At 42.0% G+C, this 17752-nt stretch overlaps 1 protein-coding gene and 1 long non-coding RNA gene across 6 annotated transcripts; one reads left to right on the top strand and one right to left on the bottom strand.

Annotated features, from left to right (window-relative positions):
- Positions 1–964: 964 nt before the first annotated feature.
- Positions 965–17686, bottom strand: Evi5 (ecotropic viral integration site 5). 5 transcript variants are annotated; one of them, XR_013086349.1, is made up of 11 exons: positions 17522–17686; positions 12644–12877; positions 11944–12207; positions 11548–11812; positions 11053–11415; positions 10173–10850; positions 9583–10065; positions 9409–9507; positions 5212–5367; positions 3957–4066; positions 965–3883 (listed from the first exon to the last, which is right to left on the bottom strand). XR_013086349.1 is itself a non-coding variant. In XM_076819260.1 (10 exons), the coding sequence occupies exons 1-10, from the start codon at positions 13589–13591 to the stop codon at positions 4022–4024; spliced, it is 2652 nt and encodes an 883-aa protein (XP_076675375.1). In that variant the 5' UTR covers positions 13592–13929; the 3' UTR covers positions 965–4021. The 5 variants fall into 5 exon arrangements, 3 of the variants coding, with proteins under 3 accessions (XP_076675375.1, XP_076675378.1, XP_076675376.1); XR_013086348.1 differs by lacking the exon at positions 17522–17686 and adding an exon at positions 13527–13929; XM_076819260.1 differs by lacking the exon at positions 17522–17686 and adding an exon at positions 13527–13929 and having other exon boundaries at positions 965–4066.
- Positions 5296–8852, top strand: LOC143372739 (uncharacterized). The gene is made up of 4 exons (XR_013086350.1): positions 5296–5428; positions 5642–6020; positions 6100–6890; positions 8358–8852. It is a non-coding gene; the product is annotated as an uncharacterized LOC143372739 (long non-coding RNA).
- Positions 17687–17752: the final 66 nt, after the last annotated feature.

Raw genomic sequence — 17752 nt, 5'->3', positions numbered from 1 at the left:
AAATATTATCGATATTTTGAACAAAGTTATCGATACCTGAAATTATTAGTGTTTGAAATATCGATAAAAAATATCAAAATATCGACATGCAAATATCGATATGTACAGTAATCGATAAATATCGCGCATCACTACTTTTTTCCACTCTCTGGAAGATACACTTCATTTGGAAAACTACCTGCCGCAACTTGCGCCGCCCATGGGCGCAAACCCCCACCCCACCCCCTCAGTCACTCGATAGCCTCCCTATCCCTCCCCCCTTTGCTTTTGTCTTTGCGTTCGATGCTGTCACTGTCCCTCCGGCAGACAATTCCTCCTTCTCGTCCTTGTTGCTCCTCCAGTGAACACTGTTTCGAGATTGTTAAATCTATAAGCGGGGGACTGAATTTTCTACGCTTCACTTCGGGAGTCATCGATGGGCGCAGAGGGACGATGGATTCTCTACCATCGCGCGAACTAATGATTAAAAGAACTAACTTGTATCATCTGCCTTGCATTTCTGTGGTTACATAGTAGCGTGGTTCGTCCGAGACAGTGTCTCTTTCGCAGTCCATGGGGGACTAACTTTTGGGCGCGTCAACAGAAACGCGAACGTGGTCGCAACGGATTTCTTTCTTACAGTCACCGGCGATCGCGTCTGTGATTTCACAAAGGATTACTATAATCATTCCTTTCTACTGTATTAAGACAATCTTTCCCTAATAAAAGGTGCAAAGTAGATCGTGTGTACAGTGGCGGTTTCGAGGGAACGTCGATAATTCCACGGAGATTGTGATAACACGAATATTTGCTTAGGAAATAATTCCCCGGTGATTACGAGAGGAACGTATACAATACGTATTTACTCGACGCGTGGTCGTTCAAAGGGGCGATTCGTTTCCGTCGAATATCAACGTTATTATACATTAGTGTAAATCTCCCGGAATTGCAATTCGCTGTTGCGTGCGGGAAGAAGGTGAAATCCTTAAAAGTGAATAAAAATTTATTTACTCCTGATGTTATAATATTCCCCACAATGATTCGTGACAAATTCATAATCGTTGTCCATAGTGTGCGCGTTATCGGTCGAAGGATCTTGTATACAACAATCGAAGATCGCTAACAAATCAATTGTCCGCGGGTGCTCGTTACCCATGCGACATAGAGTAAATGCGCCTTACAGTACGCATAGCTACATACGTCGAAACCAATCGAATAACGCGGGAACCGAGACACTGATACGATCGTTGCTTTGTAAAATATCTTAAACGAACGTATCTTTTAAATTTGACGGTAGTTTCTTAAAATAGGCATACGTAGAAAAGGACAAACAATGTAATACGATACACTCGTCACTTGCGTACTTTCCTACTTGAGAAAAAAAGTTTCGCACGTTTTAGAACGGATACTAGCATCGATCAAGTGCTACCATCTAACGTAGAGCCGAGGTTGGTCAATCGATTCCCGACTGAGTTTGGATTTTAATCATCTTTAAAATTATCAGTTAAACCTTGTTCACATTAGTGGAATAATTAATACCAATCACTATTGAAGCAGAAATAAAATAGTTTCAGAGAGATATTGCTACGTTGACAAATTTAGCTCGCGATAATTTGTTATATTTTGGAGCGATATAATTGGAAGAAATCAAACCTGATAATTATATACCGCTAAAAAGCTTTTTTTAAACTATAGCACTATATGGTTCTCCGTACTAAACTTTTTTTCTCGATACAAAGCGTGCTCGAGGTCACAATGGGTCGATTGATCCATATCAAAGCCAGCGATCGATTTCTTCGCAAATTACTTCGATCGCTGTCCACGGAAAGCGATAAAATTTAGCGCATATCAAGGAAATAAATTTTTCTTTCGCAAATAGCATTTGTCGATGAATTTGCTTTTAAAAATAAATACTGGCGCGTACGCATATATCACAATTTCTTACTAAAAGAGATGCAGTCGCGCTTTCCACGCGCATAACATTGCACTTTGATGATTACTCAACTTAAGTGCGACTAATTATTATTTACCTTCTGCCCTGCGCAATTTATCACCCTTTTGTTAATTGTTTAATTAATTTTCAATTTAATACAGCGCGTTAAGTTCAGTTTGCTTGATTCGCTTGGAGAAAGGCGTGCCTAAGTTCGTGAGAATCGCCATGCAACGCTCGCAGAAGCGACGAAACGTGATAATTCATTCATAATTTGACGAACCGTTTCCGTTTAGCCGTTACAAATTGCACTTAATCCAGTCGGCTCGAATATATCGGGCAGTATTGAAATTATTTTATTACTCTCTTCTTATTTATAGACGGAGGAAAAACATGCTCAATCGCAGCCGAAATATCTGAAAAGATTAGAAGCTAATCCCCTTTTGGTAATAAATATTGAGCTTGCGCCAGTATAAGCGTTACCTTAGCTTAATTTGTATGTTTACAACAATGTGGGGGGTAAATTACTGCGCAGCGACGGTCAAAGACTTGACTTTTTCTTTATACAATACGTAAAGCCAGCAACTACATTGACTCTCCTCTTGACTGATAAGAGAAAATACCGGGTGACTGCAGAGATTCTTGTTTCACTAACATCACCCTGATCCTTTTCACGCGAATACAGTGATTAAAATAATTAGAGAATCGCTTGAAAGGAACTTTTCTTTGCAAGTTAAACATCCTATAGAATTTTAAAAATTGATTTATTCTCAGAACTGTTCTACTTTCTTGTATAGATTGAAAACTTACTGTTTGTTGAAAAGAATATGTGAAACCCTTATCGACTGATAAACGATTTAAGTACAAAATGTAGCATCTTACTTTTATATTAAAATCCCTGCAGAATCCCAATATTTAGCCGGATGCAGTCGACAATTACAATAAAGTAATATTTAATTTCTAGAAAGCTGTTCCTCCAGAACAGTCGATTAAGAAAGTAATAACCTAATTTCCGAGAGTTCCCATTTAAGGAAAAGGTTTTCGTGTCATCTCGGTTAATCGAGTTCTACTAGTTTGCAAAAGGTACATGCTTTTTCCGTGATCGAACGTGCACGAAAGCAGAAAAGTTCACTTCTCCGTGAAAAGGTTTCTGGTGATTGGTGCAAAAACGCGCTCTTCCAACCTCTGATTTTGCCGATTGTTTGTGACAAAAAAAGAAACAAATGTTTATGATAATTTAGGCCAAAGCGAAAAATTGTGGGCGCGTTCAACCCTTAACGTTCCAACGTCATGCAACAATATTCTACGCCAACATCAGCTTTAGTATCGTCAGATAAATTTGTAACTAATAGTTGAGGAAAAATACTTTAATTGTACTCGTTGATCCATTCTTACTAAACCACAATGTTCCAGTAAGTAAATATATACGCGTTACATCTAAAAAGATAAATAGTTAAGACTTGCACAATTTTTAGCCACAATCAATCTTAAATACACATTTACAAATTTGAAGTACTACTAAATAATTCTCTCTTGCTCTAAACGCTATCAGGGCAGATTTTACTTTCCATTTCAAATAAATTATACACTCACACGTGCCGTCGTTTCAAAAACTTCTTCCCAATTAAAAATTACCTCGAAAGCGATGTGTATGTTAAGAAGTTAGTTAATAATAATTCGCATTCTTTTTCAGGAATTCTTTTTTGGAATAATAATCGAGCACGAGCTTTGCTATCTCCTCGAAATGAACGGTTCCCTGATTGCACTAGAACGAAAACATTGAAAAAAGTGAACGCCGAACGGCCGAAAATTAGCATTTATCGCTTTCGACGAAAGATCATCATTTATCGGCCAGCTGCCCGTCTTATCTTAAAGGCAAATACGTCTCAGATAACGTAATACCTAACGAACTGTATTCGATCGCCACAAGCACAACACTGGAATCAAGGGTGGATCGTTAAGGGTTCACGTAAGCTGGAAACAAAAAAAGAACCAAAAAAAAAGTCGAAAACCAAGCGGTGAGATTGTGATCTGCGCAATTACTTACGTTGGAATTAATTATCACGTCCTAGGAAGTCGCTATTAAGGAACGAGCTATCCGGGTATTAACTTTTACAAGTACTCCCGATTATCTCGTTCGGTTTCGGTTTCAATAATCTGCAATTAGTAAATTTATTTAAAGGAGACCGCTTCACCCACGCCGCTCGGCAGCTGCTAGGGACCCAAATAAGAAGTGCCGTTCGTTAATCGCCGAAACAATCTGTTTTCCCCCCCGCCGTTTACGCTTCGAACGACAAAGACACGCGTCCTGATTTTGTGCGCAAGTTCTAATACTTGGATCGTTGGAATCAACGTAACGTTTCGCACGAATGTGTGTCAGAAGTTGTACAAACACGCAATGGGAGTACTAGTCGAATTCAGAAACGGTGTATTTCTTTTCTTGTCTGTGGAATTCTAGCCGGGGGCAATACGCTACCGCAATTCGTTAACGAGACTCTACGTGTGTTCCGTCGTTTCAGGAAAGACACAATTTCCTTCTCTTTACTTTACTCGTAAAAGACGACTCTAATCTGCGATTTCCCCGCCGACGGACTTTACTCTATTCAATATACAATCCCTTAAATGGATATACACTTGGTTTAAATTACAAAAAATACACAGAATACGTATAAAAAAACTGTCGTATGCGTCACATGCTTATATTAATCTAGAGTTCATCTATTGCAATCAGACTTAGACATGAAACGCATGATTGTTGATCCGACGATAATGAAGCAGTACTCTATGAGAGCTAATAGAAGATACAATGGTGACTGCTTCGGGGAATGGGTAAATATTTTTAGCTACAGCTCGACGCGAGGTTTAATGGAATCGCGAATAATAAAAAAATCCTTTCTTTCTACCTCTATGATACCTGTATTGAAAGATGTTTCCGATGCTAGCCAGCGCGTAGAGTTGTTAAGAAGACATCTGTACAAACGCTTTGAAGCCTGATTGCAATGAAAGATCGATTCGGTCGGATAACTTTATACTGCGTTACTAATGACCACCGGATTACACCTAGTTAATTGCTATATGCCGCTATTATATCACCAGCTAGTGATAGTAGATGTAACTAAAAACGTAATCGTTATTCCTATACGTTCTCCTCGATTTATATACTATGTGCGTGCTCGTCATTCTTTCTACGGCGAAAGCATGATTATGAAACAGAAGGTTTTTCACTTGACTCTGACAATTGGAGTGCTTGCGTTTAACGATTAATTAGCTGCCTAATGTCTGGTATACATGGAATTCTATACCTCTGGTGAGTTTGGCGTAGACGCATTGATATGATCCTGTAAACAAATTCTGAGATCCCGCTCGTCCAGTTCGCTTTCAGTGTCAACACTGAAGCTCCTTACGTTTTGTCCACCGTTACCTGTCCAACGTTGCTTCCAACTCTCTAGCCTCATGACCTGCGACACACATAAAATATGTAGTGGCATCTGTTAAATCGTCGCCGCAAGCATCTTTGCGGTAAGAAACTTTGTACATCGTCGTTTGATAAAGAAGTATGCTTCGCGTATCCCTTTCTAAAGATAACACTCAGTTCTGTGTAATTCGACTACTACCTTCTAATTTCTATGCTTTGTGGGAATAAGTAACGAAACAACAATGTTAAATGTACCAAACTTATTTGCAACTATTTGAACACTGAAAGACCTCTACCCTGTTCTCTCTTTCAAATAGCTGAGACGGTATCTGTTCGCCGCTAACAAGATGATGTGTAACTGGATTTAAACAGGATAAATGAAGTGGACTTCAGACACTTCAAGCTTATAAGTGCGATAGTTTATGCAAAGCAGCGAAGAGGAAAGTTATAGAGCTCCAGTTCAGCTTCCTGTTAGTTTTCAGTACTCTATCATCAATTTTATACGAAGAATACCGATCAGCACGTTACGCTAAAGACTGTAATGAATATCATGCACTAATTAACACACTGGTTACCATCTAACATTGTTTAGTCAACCTTGAAAAGCTTTGCTGGTAAGATATTAATTGAAACTTGTATAACTCTCGTTGCACGTGAGTAAGCAAAGTGAAATTTATCAGAACATCCTCTTCATTGGTAAGCAATGTGTTAAAGGGAAACATCAGTCAGGGTCTCCAAAAATGTTCTCAAATACGTCCTCCATTCCTCTGTACAGTAAAAAAGCCAAAATTTGCACCTGTAATAAAACAATGGGATGAAGCATAACGGAAATAAATGAAGCATGCAGACGGTGATTACACAGGGCATGATTGCTAAGCCTGCAAAGTGTACATTAAATGCCACGAAGAGATTCAATCAGTGCTTTGTTACATGTGTGATGATGGGACAGCGAAAGAAAAGGAGATGACGTAGCGTATAGTCATTCGAATCCTCGTGTAAACATGTCTGTGCAATCAGTGCACGTTTGGTGTAATTATATTTACATATTACGAGTAATTTACAAGATGTAATAACTTTTTTTATACAAACTTCATATCGAAACGCAAGGACAAATTGTATTTGGAAGTTTAGGAACAGTTTCATACGCAGTGCCCCATTTGAATCTGCAAGTAGATATAGGTTGGAAAGTATGTTGGCTGGAAACATTGAATGTAGAGGAGGTAAAGTAGGTCAAGGGGCATGTTTCATTTCCCCATGTTCAATTTTTTCCACTCGACATACCATGTTGCTTAATATCTACCTGCGGATTAAAACTGGCCGGTCTGCATTTATGTAAAAATTGTAGTACCCAATATATGTATATACATATATATATATACAAAACTATACAGAGGAAAAATGACTCTTGTATAAAATACACATCGATGTCATGCTACATATATGAAATGGATTAAAATAATGCTTAAAGATGGGTAAAGACTTACTCGAGCCAGCGCCAAGGCTCAGTCTCCGGGCTGGTGATTGGCGTAGGGAACTAAGGAGACAGAGATAACACAGCAGTAGAGGGTTAGTTTTACAACAACCATTAGTTCTTTTGTGTTAGTGTCTGGTACCTTCACACAATAAGAATTCAGTTTACAATTACAATTAAGCTCGGGTGACACTGCACTGTCATTTCCTTCCTGCCCTTCTGCTTGCGTAGCAAGTAATTCACTGACACGTATAATGCATTTCTGCTGAATGCTCCGTAAGTACAAAAGTATTGAAACAAATGGGTAATATCTTTGAAGGTGTATCTTTTTAAATATGCTTCTCCATATCTCTCTTTTTCCACAAAATTTCAATCAAATCCTTACTCCGTGCTGTGCTAACTCTCAATATCTAATAGAATGCCCTTAAAGCACAATTAGTATAATAAGTAGCGAGCTTGATTTATCATCAAACGATTTTAATATGTGACTAGATAGAACGTTTTAAATGCTGATGCTAAGGCATTGAAAATTTCGCAGTAACGCTTATTGTGATTTTGTAAAGTATTAAAAGAAATGTTCTATTGAACAAGCGAGCAATGAGGACAGTTATCTGTAAATTTCCAATGCGCAGAATATTGAAAGAAAAACGTAAGTATTTCACTTGGAAGGACATTTTCTTATATTGTTCTCGCCCTCAAAGATATAAGGTTCCTTTGACTCGAAAGCATTGATGATTATTACACCCTGGCAAGTGCGAAAACAATATTGATCGAGCGGATACCATAACGACGATTAATACCGAGTGTTAAGCGACTTGACACTTATAATTGTACTTTGCATTGCAGCGTAGACATAGCAAGCTGTGTATGCATCCTATTGTTAAAGCTTTGACACGTGAACAATTTCTTACATAGATTGCAATTTGTACAAATCACGTAAACATGACAAAATTAAGAATGGACTGAAACACGATTAGGAATGCACTTTAGGTAATGAGACGCAATGAATTCTTAATGTGTACAGGTACCTCTGCAGAAACGAGTTAATTTTCGGTGTGAGAAGTGAGAAGGCTGTGTTTCGCTTCGCGTTGTAACAGTTAATTGTTAATAGCAAACCAGTGTTGAATTAACTAAGAATTAGTCACTTATTAATATGAATGTCAAGGGGTTTGAATTGAATTACATTTCTATTACACTGCTTGTTCAAGCTATTATTAAGTCCGAAAATGATGAATTCTGAATGGAAATATATGAAAGAATGAGAATCTATCTTTTAACCGTTTGTTAATAATAAATTTCCTGTTTCGAGATATTCGCCAACTATTTTTCATGGCGTATAGTTTAATTAAAGGAAAAAAGTTCGTCGGCGTGACAATTAGCATTACATTGCAGTAAGAGGTGCAATTTGTGCGTTATAAATTTGTGAACCACAATAATACAGAAGCGTAAATTACTTTCGCTTATTTTACATGTTGTTACGATAGATGCGATTGTGTGCACCCAACAAACACAGTTAGAACAAAGATAACAATACATATTATGTACATATTTTCTTTTTTTAGGTACGTTGCTCATCAAAGGATTTCAGGATAGTTAGTTAAAAAAAAAAACATGTTAGTAGCACACCACAAGTTTAAATTAATGGTGCGATAAGAATCTCTGGTAACGTATGATCTTCGTGAGGAGTACGTGAGTATTTATAAAACATGGGTACTTCATACAACAGTGTTACAACGATATCGAGTGCATTATCAAAAATATGTAAACAGGATTAGAGGAATTCTGTCACGCGGCAGATAGCACATTGGTTAATAGCTTTATGTTAATAACTTCCAGATAACTTAATCACGCTTCCTACACAAAATCCTAGAAACTTACAGATACGTACTTTTTACGAAAGTATCAAGAATCTCTGGAAACAAAAACACTTTAAATATCTTTATCGTAGACCGCAATAATTGCATCGAGATTATGGTGGATATATGTCTATGAGTTGTATGAATATGCAGGAATTGAAATAATAAATCAAGATTCTATAACGAGCCATTAACTGGTATTACTTCTATTCCCAAATTGTACAAAACTCTCGACAATTACGTCAATCTACAAGCTGTCGAAATTTACTAAATTGCAGCCCAATAGCAGATTTAATAAAAATTGGACTCTCAAGCTACCGTGAAATAATCATAACTCTACGTATTCATGACCTACCGCCATTACTTCTACCGTTAATCCTTTTAACACGCGTATTACGTTGTAAAGAGCAGTGAACAAAAATACGAATTTCAACCTTAACGGAGGAGACTTGATCGGGACTCCCAACGATCAAAATCACATATGAAAATAATTATATTTGCGCATAATTGAAAGCATTTATCGATTTACTTTCAATACTAATGTATCCACCATTAATGACTAATAGAGTCTTTCTTAAGATACATAAGAAATTTGTTGAAAAGAAAGAAACGGAAGTTCTCTATATACTGTATAAGCTACTTCATAAAACGTTCTAGATTCTAGACTCTCCCATTCTTCCATTCACCCCTTACTGCAATTTCTTAAGTCAATGCTTTCATTAATGCAGCAGAAATGGGGATCGTAATTTCCACGTACCTCAGCTTTCAATTCAGCAACTTTATCCTGCAATTCTCTCACTCTCTCACTGTCATCTAAATTATTCCTAAGTTCACCCTCCGCGTGCATCTCCTCATTCTGTAACAAGCAAGGAGAGTTAGCGCTCTCAAGACGCCGTGTATGAATAATTGAAAGGCGGTTAAGGAACAGTACCTTTAACTCAAGAAGGGATATTTTCTGGGTGAGTTCAGCGACTTGCTGAGCGTGCTCCGCATCGCGTATCCTGGCCATCATAGCTTCGTCTTTCATCTTCGACTCCAGGTCAGAATACTTGTGCTGTTGTTCACGCAATTTGGCAGTAAGCTCCTTCTCTCTGGCTAAGGCTTGCTCCAAGTCCTCTTTAAGTAATTTACCGCTCTCGTCTTGTCGGCGGAGCTGATTCGTGGCGACCTGCACTTGAGTCTCAAGCTCCATCACTTTCAGTCTAAGCTCCTTCACCTCCGTCACAGCTTCCATTTCTCGGATCCTGGTTGTCATTAAGTCTTCCTCGAATTTCTGCACCTCGTGGCCCCTGTTCTCCCAGAACAGAAGCTTCTTCGGCGTGGAGTCGCTTGCGGGCGCTGGCTGAGCGGTGCGATGCTCTTGCAGATGCCTCTGCCAGGCTGAGCTCAATTCCATTACTCTTTGCCGAAGATCCTGAAATATTGCGCCGTGTCACGTGAAGCGGATTAAGCGAAATAAAGTAACTCCTTGCGCGACAGAGTTAAAAAAGGAACGAGCAGAGGTGTGGAAGAAAAAGTTACCTTCAAGGAGAGATTAGCTTCCGCCTCTCTGAGCTTCACGGCAATTAGCTCTTCTTGCAAGTGCGCGACAGAATTATCCGGCGTTGTTTCGCGTAAAGTCTTTTTATCTTCCTCCAGCTCCTGTATCCTTGCTCTAAGCTCCCTTATCGTCGCGTCGTTCTCCGCCTCGTGCAGTCGAACCCTCACCAGTTCCTCTTGCAAACACTGTATCATGTCCTCCTTCTGCGACAAAGCTTCCTGTTTCATTAAAATCTCTTCTAGAGACGACTGCTTCGATGTCACGTTCTCCTCTAACAAGACCGACAGGGATCTTAATTCCTCGTGAGCCTGCTCGAGCTGATGGCTGGTCTCCAGATGCGTATGCCGAAGAGCTGCCAGTTCCCTTTGTACAACGAATGCAGTTTCCTCTTCCTCGGCCCGAGAAACTTGACCCCTGACTAGTCTGTCCGCCAGTTCCGCGGACTCAGCCTCCAGAAGCTCGGTTCTTTGCCTGAGCAACCTATTCTCCGCCCTAAGCCTGCGAAGCTCAACCATCTCCTCTTGCTCTTTCATCTTTAACACCGTATAATCTTTCTCCAATTTCTTCATTCTTTTCGGATTTATTTTCATACCATAGGCAAGAATCATGAGGCCATCGGGATCTTTCTCGGCTCTTCCTGGCAGCTGTTTCTGGAAGAACTGTACGCAAAAGGACTGGTAAATGTTAGTGAAACGAGGGGAAGACCAACATAGACCCACAGGTGGGAAAATGTTCCTTCGTGCTTCACTCTGACAATGCCTGTTTTCTTCTACAAACATATATTACATTACATAACTTCTAGCATCTCTGCTCTGTGACAAATGGTACTTAGGTGTAACGTAAGTTCGTCATGGACATTACCTTCAACATGCCTTCCATGTCCAAGCTTAGCAACTCCTCCTTGCCTAAGTGCAACATGGCCAGCGCAACTTTGAAAATAATTTCCATGCCCTCCGACAGAAATACGTCAAAAATGCGGCAGGCCAGCGGCAGGCTGAGCGCTGTGGTGAAAAGCGTAAGGAACCAAGACGAGGCGTACATCGAGGTGTGAAAACCCTGAGCCGTAAAATGAGCGTGTAACTCGGGATGCGTGTCAGCAACTAAATGTTCTAGCTGATACATGCACACCCCTAATTCAGCCATACTCGGCTTGAACATGTCTCGCAAACGATACTCTTGCATAAGCGCTACCAGTACAGCGAAAGCTTCCTCCTCCGGCATTTGCTGTAACAACAGAGTGGATACCTATTTAATTCTCTCATCGGGTCAGAGTAAATCTGGACCGTCTTTAAGTTCCCTTATTGCCTGACTTCTCACCCTCTCTTTCTCTCTTGTCAAATGTGTTCTAAAGTGTACCTGCATAAGGAGCAATCCTACAATAAATCCCGAACCTTGACAATATCCCACTTCACGATCGTGAAGGCTATACGCTTTCATAACGTTAAACAGACTCTCCTGACCAAGCCCATCCTTCTCCTTAAAGAAGTCGTGCTCAGGATACGTTCTAGCAATGTCCCTTCTGATTATCCTTTCGCACGCTGACGTGGCCTTGATATACTCGGCGAATTGCTTTTTAACAGGAGAGTCGTGAGCACCGCTCAGTAGTTGCCAAACAATACCTCTGCAATAATGAACACGGGGTCAGTGTTTCGTTACCATCCAAGTTCGCACTAATCTGAACATTTAAAAGGGCCCCACGATCTCCCAACATTAGCGCAATGAACTCGAGAAGCTGCCAAAACGGTGGATTACCTAAAGTGGTGAGGTATCCCTTGACGTACTAACTCTTTGACGAACTCTTTCCTCTTCTTCCAATGATAATCCCAATCGGCGACGATATGACCCCACAGGGTCCACGTGTTCTCCTCGCCATCGGCTGCGTTGTGGCGTCGGGGCGCAGCGTCGCCGTTCCCACCGCTGCCCCCCGACGCCACCGACACCTGAGATGTATCGGAGCCTTTCCTACTGTGATTGCTTTGCAGCGAGTTCAACGACTTTGCATCCGATTCGATAAGCCTGTCATCAATTACACCAAACTCTTGAGTAAACTTGCGCCAACGTTATTGCCGTCTATTGATCCGGTGCGACTACCTTCATACGTTACGACCCAATACTGTATCAATGTTCGCAAGGAAACTGACGTGATAATGTAGATTTGTCATTGAATATTGCAAAAGTATGTATCGTTTTCCTCAAATGTGTGTTTTAGTGTTGTCTAAACTTTGACCTGCAGGTACAGGAACATACGAAAGTAAGCCGAACTGCCCAATATAATACAGAAACGCGCCGCTTGAAATAATTAGACGATAGAGGGTCTACGGAATGCTTGATGCTCGGGCAGGCTATCCCCTAATCGTTTCAAGCGGCGATACACATAGTACGGTATAAAGCACAAACATATTTAAAGCGCTCGTCACTTGCACATGCATCTGTTCGGCGTGGCAAAATTTACCTATTGGCTTCCTCCAGCTTAGCTAATAGAGCCAGCTCGTCTGTGGGAATTTCCTGCGACGAGTTTAAACTCTCTTCTTCGGATGAGGCCTGCGGCGAGGGTGGAAGTATCTTGCTAGCCTGGCTGCTGTTCTGAGCGGTCTGATGTACCGTGGTGCATAAACACAACACGCTCATCACCTGCGGTCCATAACGCGGTAATCCTAGTTGTCCAGCTGCCTGGTATTCTTGCCCCCTGAAACGAAATCGAACGGGTCAGATCGTTTGATCGGAACAGCGCAATGATTCATCCCTCGGAATGTACTTGTCCTGATTCTATGTTCTCAGATGTTTCGTGTACTTTTAGCGAGCGAAATTGGATCCTTCTCTACATAATACTATCTTATCCAATGCTCTTCGCTATTCCACGCAGTTCCCACGAACAAAAGTCTAGAATTACAACAGAAGGGAAAGCATACGATTAGAAACGACCTTTCCTATTTAAATTCAATAATTTTCTTACGCAACAGGAGAGATCAAAGATAACGCTCGCTGTACTAAGCCCCTCTCACATTTTCAGCGCGTTATAATTAATGCGAAAATCCAGAATTCCGTTGGACGAGTAAGTTCCACCGATATCTGACTCGTTTCGTGTTAACCGATTCGTCGTTAACGAATGAATTATTATTTGTACGGGATTAATGGGATTTAAGTGGGCGACGAGAGCCCATCGAGCCTTAATTAAAGCTCGAACGCGCATGCTTTTTCAACCCCCAACGAATTCCACAAGGAGGTCCCGATGAACGCTCATTACAGAACCCTCCTCCCTCCTCCCCGCCCCCCTTCACCCCTTGTCCCGACGCTGCTCGAAGTTCGTTAAACCTCAATTAACGTGTTCATTCTACCTTTTCGACGTTTTATTTCGTGTCCATCGCGCCGCCGCTGGTGCCAGCAAACCACGAAGAACCATCGAGAAATTTTTTCGTTCCTCGCATACGAGACTTTCGATCGCAAGGCCCGTGCGCCTGGGCTCGAGTACCCCCCTCAGTCTCTTCGAGCCGATTACTTTCGATTTTTCCGCGGAGCGCACAATTTCCCGACCATATTCCGCGAAACTATTTCAACTTCCAAGTAGAGATGCATCTTAACGCCGCACCACCAGAGTATTTATACCTTTCTTAAACACAGAAACTCCTTTTCGTAGAATAATTACAGTAGGACTATCGACGCCCTTGGTGCCAATGCACCTGGAAACTTAGAGAAACTTAGGAAATTTAATACCGCTGCTTAAAATTCTTCCCCCTTGCAGAACGAATATATCTTTTCCATTAAAAGTGTTCGAAAAATTCTTTGCAATTTGGGACGGGTAATAACGCGGTTGAAGCTTCGAAAAATTCCAGACCTTTATAAATCTTCGCAGCCGAGCGTTAGGCGCTAATAACTCGCAATTTTTCTTTAAGTTAAATTAAAGTTTCTCCAATTAACCGACGCCCGAGTTTCTCTTCTTAAAACCGAAGAGAAACAATGCGCGTGCCGCTTTATTTTCGAAGCTCTTCGTAGAAGTGCACGATTCCTTTTTATCGCGCACGAATTTTCATGTCCGATCCGCGGCTGCCAGCAGCCATTGCAGCGTTAGACAGATAAAGGAACGACAAATGGTCGCGAAGAAAGCCGAGCAATTAGCGCGTGCGAATGAATTAGCGAATAGTGGGCGAGCGCGAAACACTCGCGGTGATATGCCACATGTCCGACCGCGATATAGGATAATATATATTTCTCGGTATGTGGCCCGAATTACCGTGGAATTTACAGTGCGTATGGGACATCCGCACGCGAGGGCGCAACCGATAAACGCTAACGATCACGCAGAACCACGATCGGGAACGTTTCTCGCAAATTACGCACGCGTAACGATTATTTCGCAATTCGTACGCACACTTCTCTCCCACGTTCCTTTAAATCGCGCGGACATCTGCAATTAAAAAGGGTCGCGTGTTTGCGCGGGTGAGAGATAACGCAGACGATAAGAGTAACATGGATTTCTCATCGAGAAGTGTCTATCTTTCTTTGTGATCAATACCGTCACTTCGCATTTAAGACGCGCCCCACTTTTAACCCTTCGGATGCTGCGAAGATTAAAAGGGTCGTCGCGGCCCGCGCGGAGAACGCCTATGGGCGTCTACTAACAACGTTTAGCAATACGCGGTTAACGATTTCCGCACGGCGAACGCGTCGAGCGTTCGAACCTTAGCACCGAGAGAGGGTTAAAAGCGATTCCTTTTTAGATATTCTCATCTTCCTGCAGCGAAGAATCCGTCTGATCGTTAGGGTTTGCTACTCCTTCAACAAGGCGTAACTCAGTTCCCAGGAAAATTGTCGTCTCGGGGCTCTTGAAACGCAAAGAAATGGTACTTCGAATATAGAACGCGACCTTGTCTTCTATTCAATGGAACCTGAAAGAAAAAGCAGCGTTTCAAGTTCGAAGGGATGTACGGTATTTCCCACAGCTTCGACTCATTCCACGGTTTTAAGCAACTGGCATGAGAACCGGATGAGATCCTCCCGATAATCCAGCCTCTGTACACGTCCTTCTTGAACGATGCTCTTAGATATTATCGAGTCGCGGGTGATATAGGGCTTTTAGCAATGTTAGTTTTATAATGATCTATCATTTCCGAGTTCCTCTACTTTCAAGAACAATTGATTGCTTGTCCCGGGGGTGGGATAAGTTCACGATCGAGTGCCATGACCGAGGGCGAGTTAAAAGATCACCTAATCAGGGGAGTCACGGTAACATCACAGAGGCAAACCATCGATCTCGAGAGCCTAGGCAGCGCGACTGCCCGACGAGGGGCACCGGTTAATTGGCCGATCGACGGCGATTTTATCGTTCCCTTTTTCGATTAACTGGCACAGTAGGATCGCCAAACACGTACTGGAAAGTACGAAATGGTTTGGGGGTCGATGGAGCCCGCGCAGGCCAGGATGCTCCACATGCGCACCGGCCTCTCTCTTTCGTAACAAGTAAATAAAAAGGACTACTCGACGTACCACGGGACCGTGTCGTTCCCTTCCACAATGCCCGAGGCTGGTAAAAAATGTCGCACGGGAATCAATCTAAACCAGAGAACAATCGAAATCATTCCAAGTTATCTGACATCTGATTTATAATACTCCACGCACTTGTGACAGGCTCCGTGAAATCGGAAGTAACTAAGCATTAAATCCGTAGAACATGTATCGCAGAAACTGGAATAATTGCTGTTGGACAGCTTCCACGATTCGAATATTACTTAAGATATACCAAACGTTAATTACGCAAAGTAGTAATCGCGCCCGCTACTTTAATTGCGCGAACAGCGCGCGTTATAAGTGCATTGCGCGAAGGCTGAGTATACAGGAAATTACAGAAAACGCGTAACGCGGTTTTACGGTGGAAAATAGCGGCCGCGAGAATCGCGGACCTTTCACCAGAGGCTGCTTGCCGAAACAAATTCGTGGGGCCTCGCGAACCTGTACGGAGGTTTCCGCGTCTGTGTGAGCGCACACGCGTTAGAATATGTATTTTTAATTGTTCCCCGTAACGCGACGAACGACGGATTGCTTTACCGTTACGGTTGCACAAGCCACGCGCTGCTATCGGCGCTGGTAGGTGGAAAGCAATCGTCCAAATGCGTGCGCGGAACAAAGCGATCGAAATGAAAGACAGGCGAGGTTGTGCACCCGTGCCGCGGAATGCGATGATTCCGAAACACGTTTCGCGCGATTTCCGCAACCGAGTTTCGAGGGGAACGCACCGTGCACGGATCTTTTTCTATTCAGCTGCGCGAAGCTAGAAATTTAAGTCCCACAGCTTTTTGTGCAACCTGCCTTTTAAACTGTGGTACATCTCGGTACCAAATCTGTATTCGTACTTTAATAGATATGATTTCTGCACTGTTCTGAGAGCGAGTACGTGGGAAAGAGCAGCTTTCCCACAAATTTCGTTTGGTCGGATAAGATTCAACAGTTTTCCTTCTACGCAGCTGCGTTTGTAGTTTGATAAACTTAAGGTGCTCTCTTCGTCTGTGTATCTCGCTGAGTAGAGTGGATAAAGAATTTTCACGTATAAGCTGTTACTTTAGTTTTGTAATTCTACATAACTGTTGGCTAGAAGAGTAGATGAGGTTTTATGGGAAATGTGTTACGCAGGGAACTAGGTTTAGTATTAGAGGCAAATTGTTCTCTATTATTGGAGAGTGAATTTGAAGTCTATGCTTGGGATTGAATAATACATTATTCTCTACTCTTTCACCTACAACTGAAAAAAATCATTGTACTAAAACCGCTTGAACAGCATTACAGAATATGCAGTACTCAAGCTTCCAAAGTCTCAATATTAAAACGAACAAAAGGTAATACGACATAGAAGACACATTCCAAAAGGAACACTTTAACCGCTTCGCTGTTTCAATCGACGAAACTTAACATCTCTGTCCAGAATGATGGAGAGGAATATAATTCATTCGCGAAGATATTTGTTCCGTTGACTCACAGTCCCACTCTCAAAGCACTCCGAAAGAAGCTCGATAAACCTGATCAATGTAACATCCAAACTGGAATCCACATGAGACTGAAGATATATTTTCAAGCTGACAACGTTAGTGCTCGATACGTAAATCGTTAATAGCAAATCGCTGTTCACGTGGATGTGGACAGAAACCGACGACAATGCGTCGGAGATCGGCTACAGTGAGCACGAAGTGCCAGTGTTCGGTAACAGGTGCCTAACAATGCGACTGGCGTAAAAGGAAAACTGTCAGAGTGGCACTTGTCGCGTTAACAAACTGTCAGGCGAGCGAACGCACGGCGGATGGCCATCTGTTCCTGTGGTGCGGGAGAAATGAAGTGAAACACGTACCTTCGCCGCGATTAATATCCCATATGCTGCACAAACGAATCGCGCGCCGATTCAGAAATATTCAGTTTCCCATCGGCGGAGTCGGAAGCAACGCTACTACGAGGGCAACGAGTAGGCACATACGCGACTGTCACCACTTAAAATTGTCATCACGATAGATTTGCCCACGCGCACTCTTGCCAACGCTTCAACGCCCTGACCAGCGCTAGGGAATTGGAACGCTGCCTCGAG

Source organism: Andrena cerasifolii, chromosome 8, assembly GCF_050908995.1.
Source record: "Andrena cerasifolii isolate SP2316 chromosome 8, iyAndCera1_principal, whole genome shotgun sequence".
Taxonomy (NCBI): domain Eukaryota; kingdom Metazoa; phylum Arthropoda; class Insecta; order Hymenoptera; family Andrenidae; genus Andrena; species Andrena cerasifolii.
Note: the sequence above shows the minus strand (reverse complement) of the source record. Positions and strands in the feature narration are given on the sequence as shown.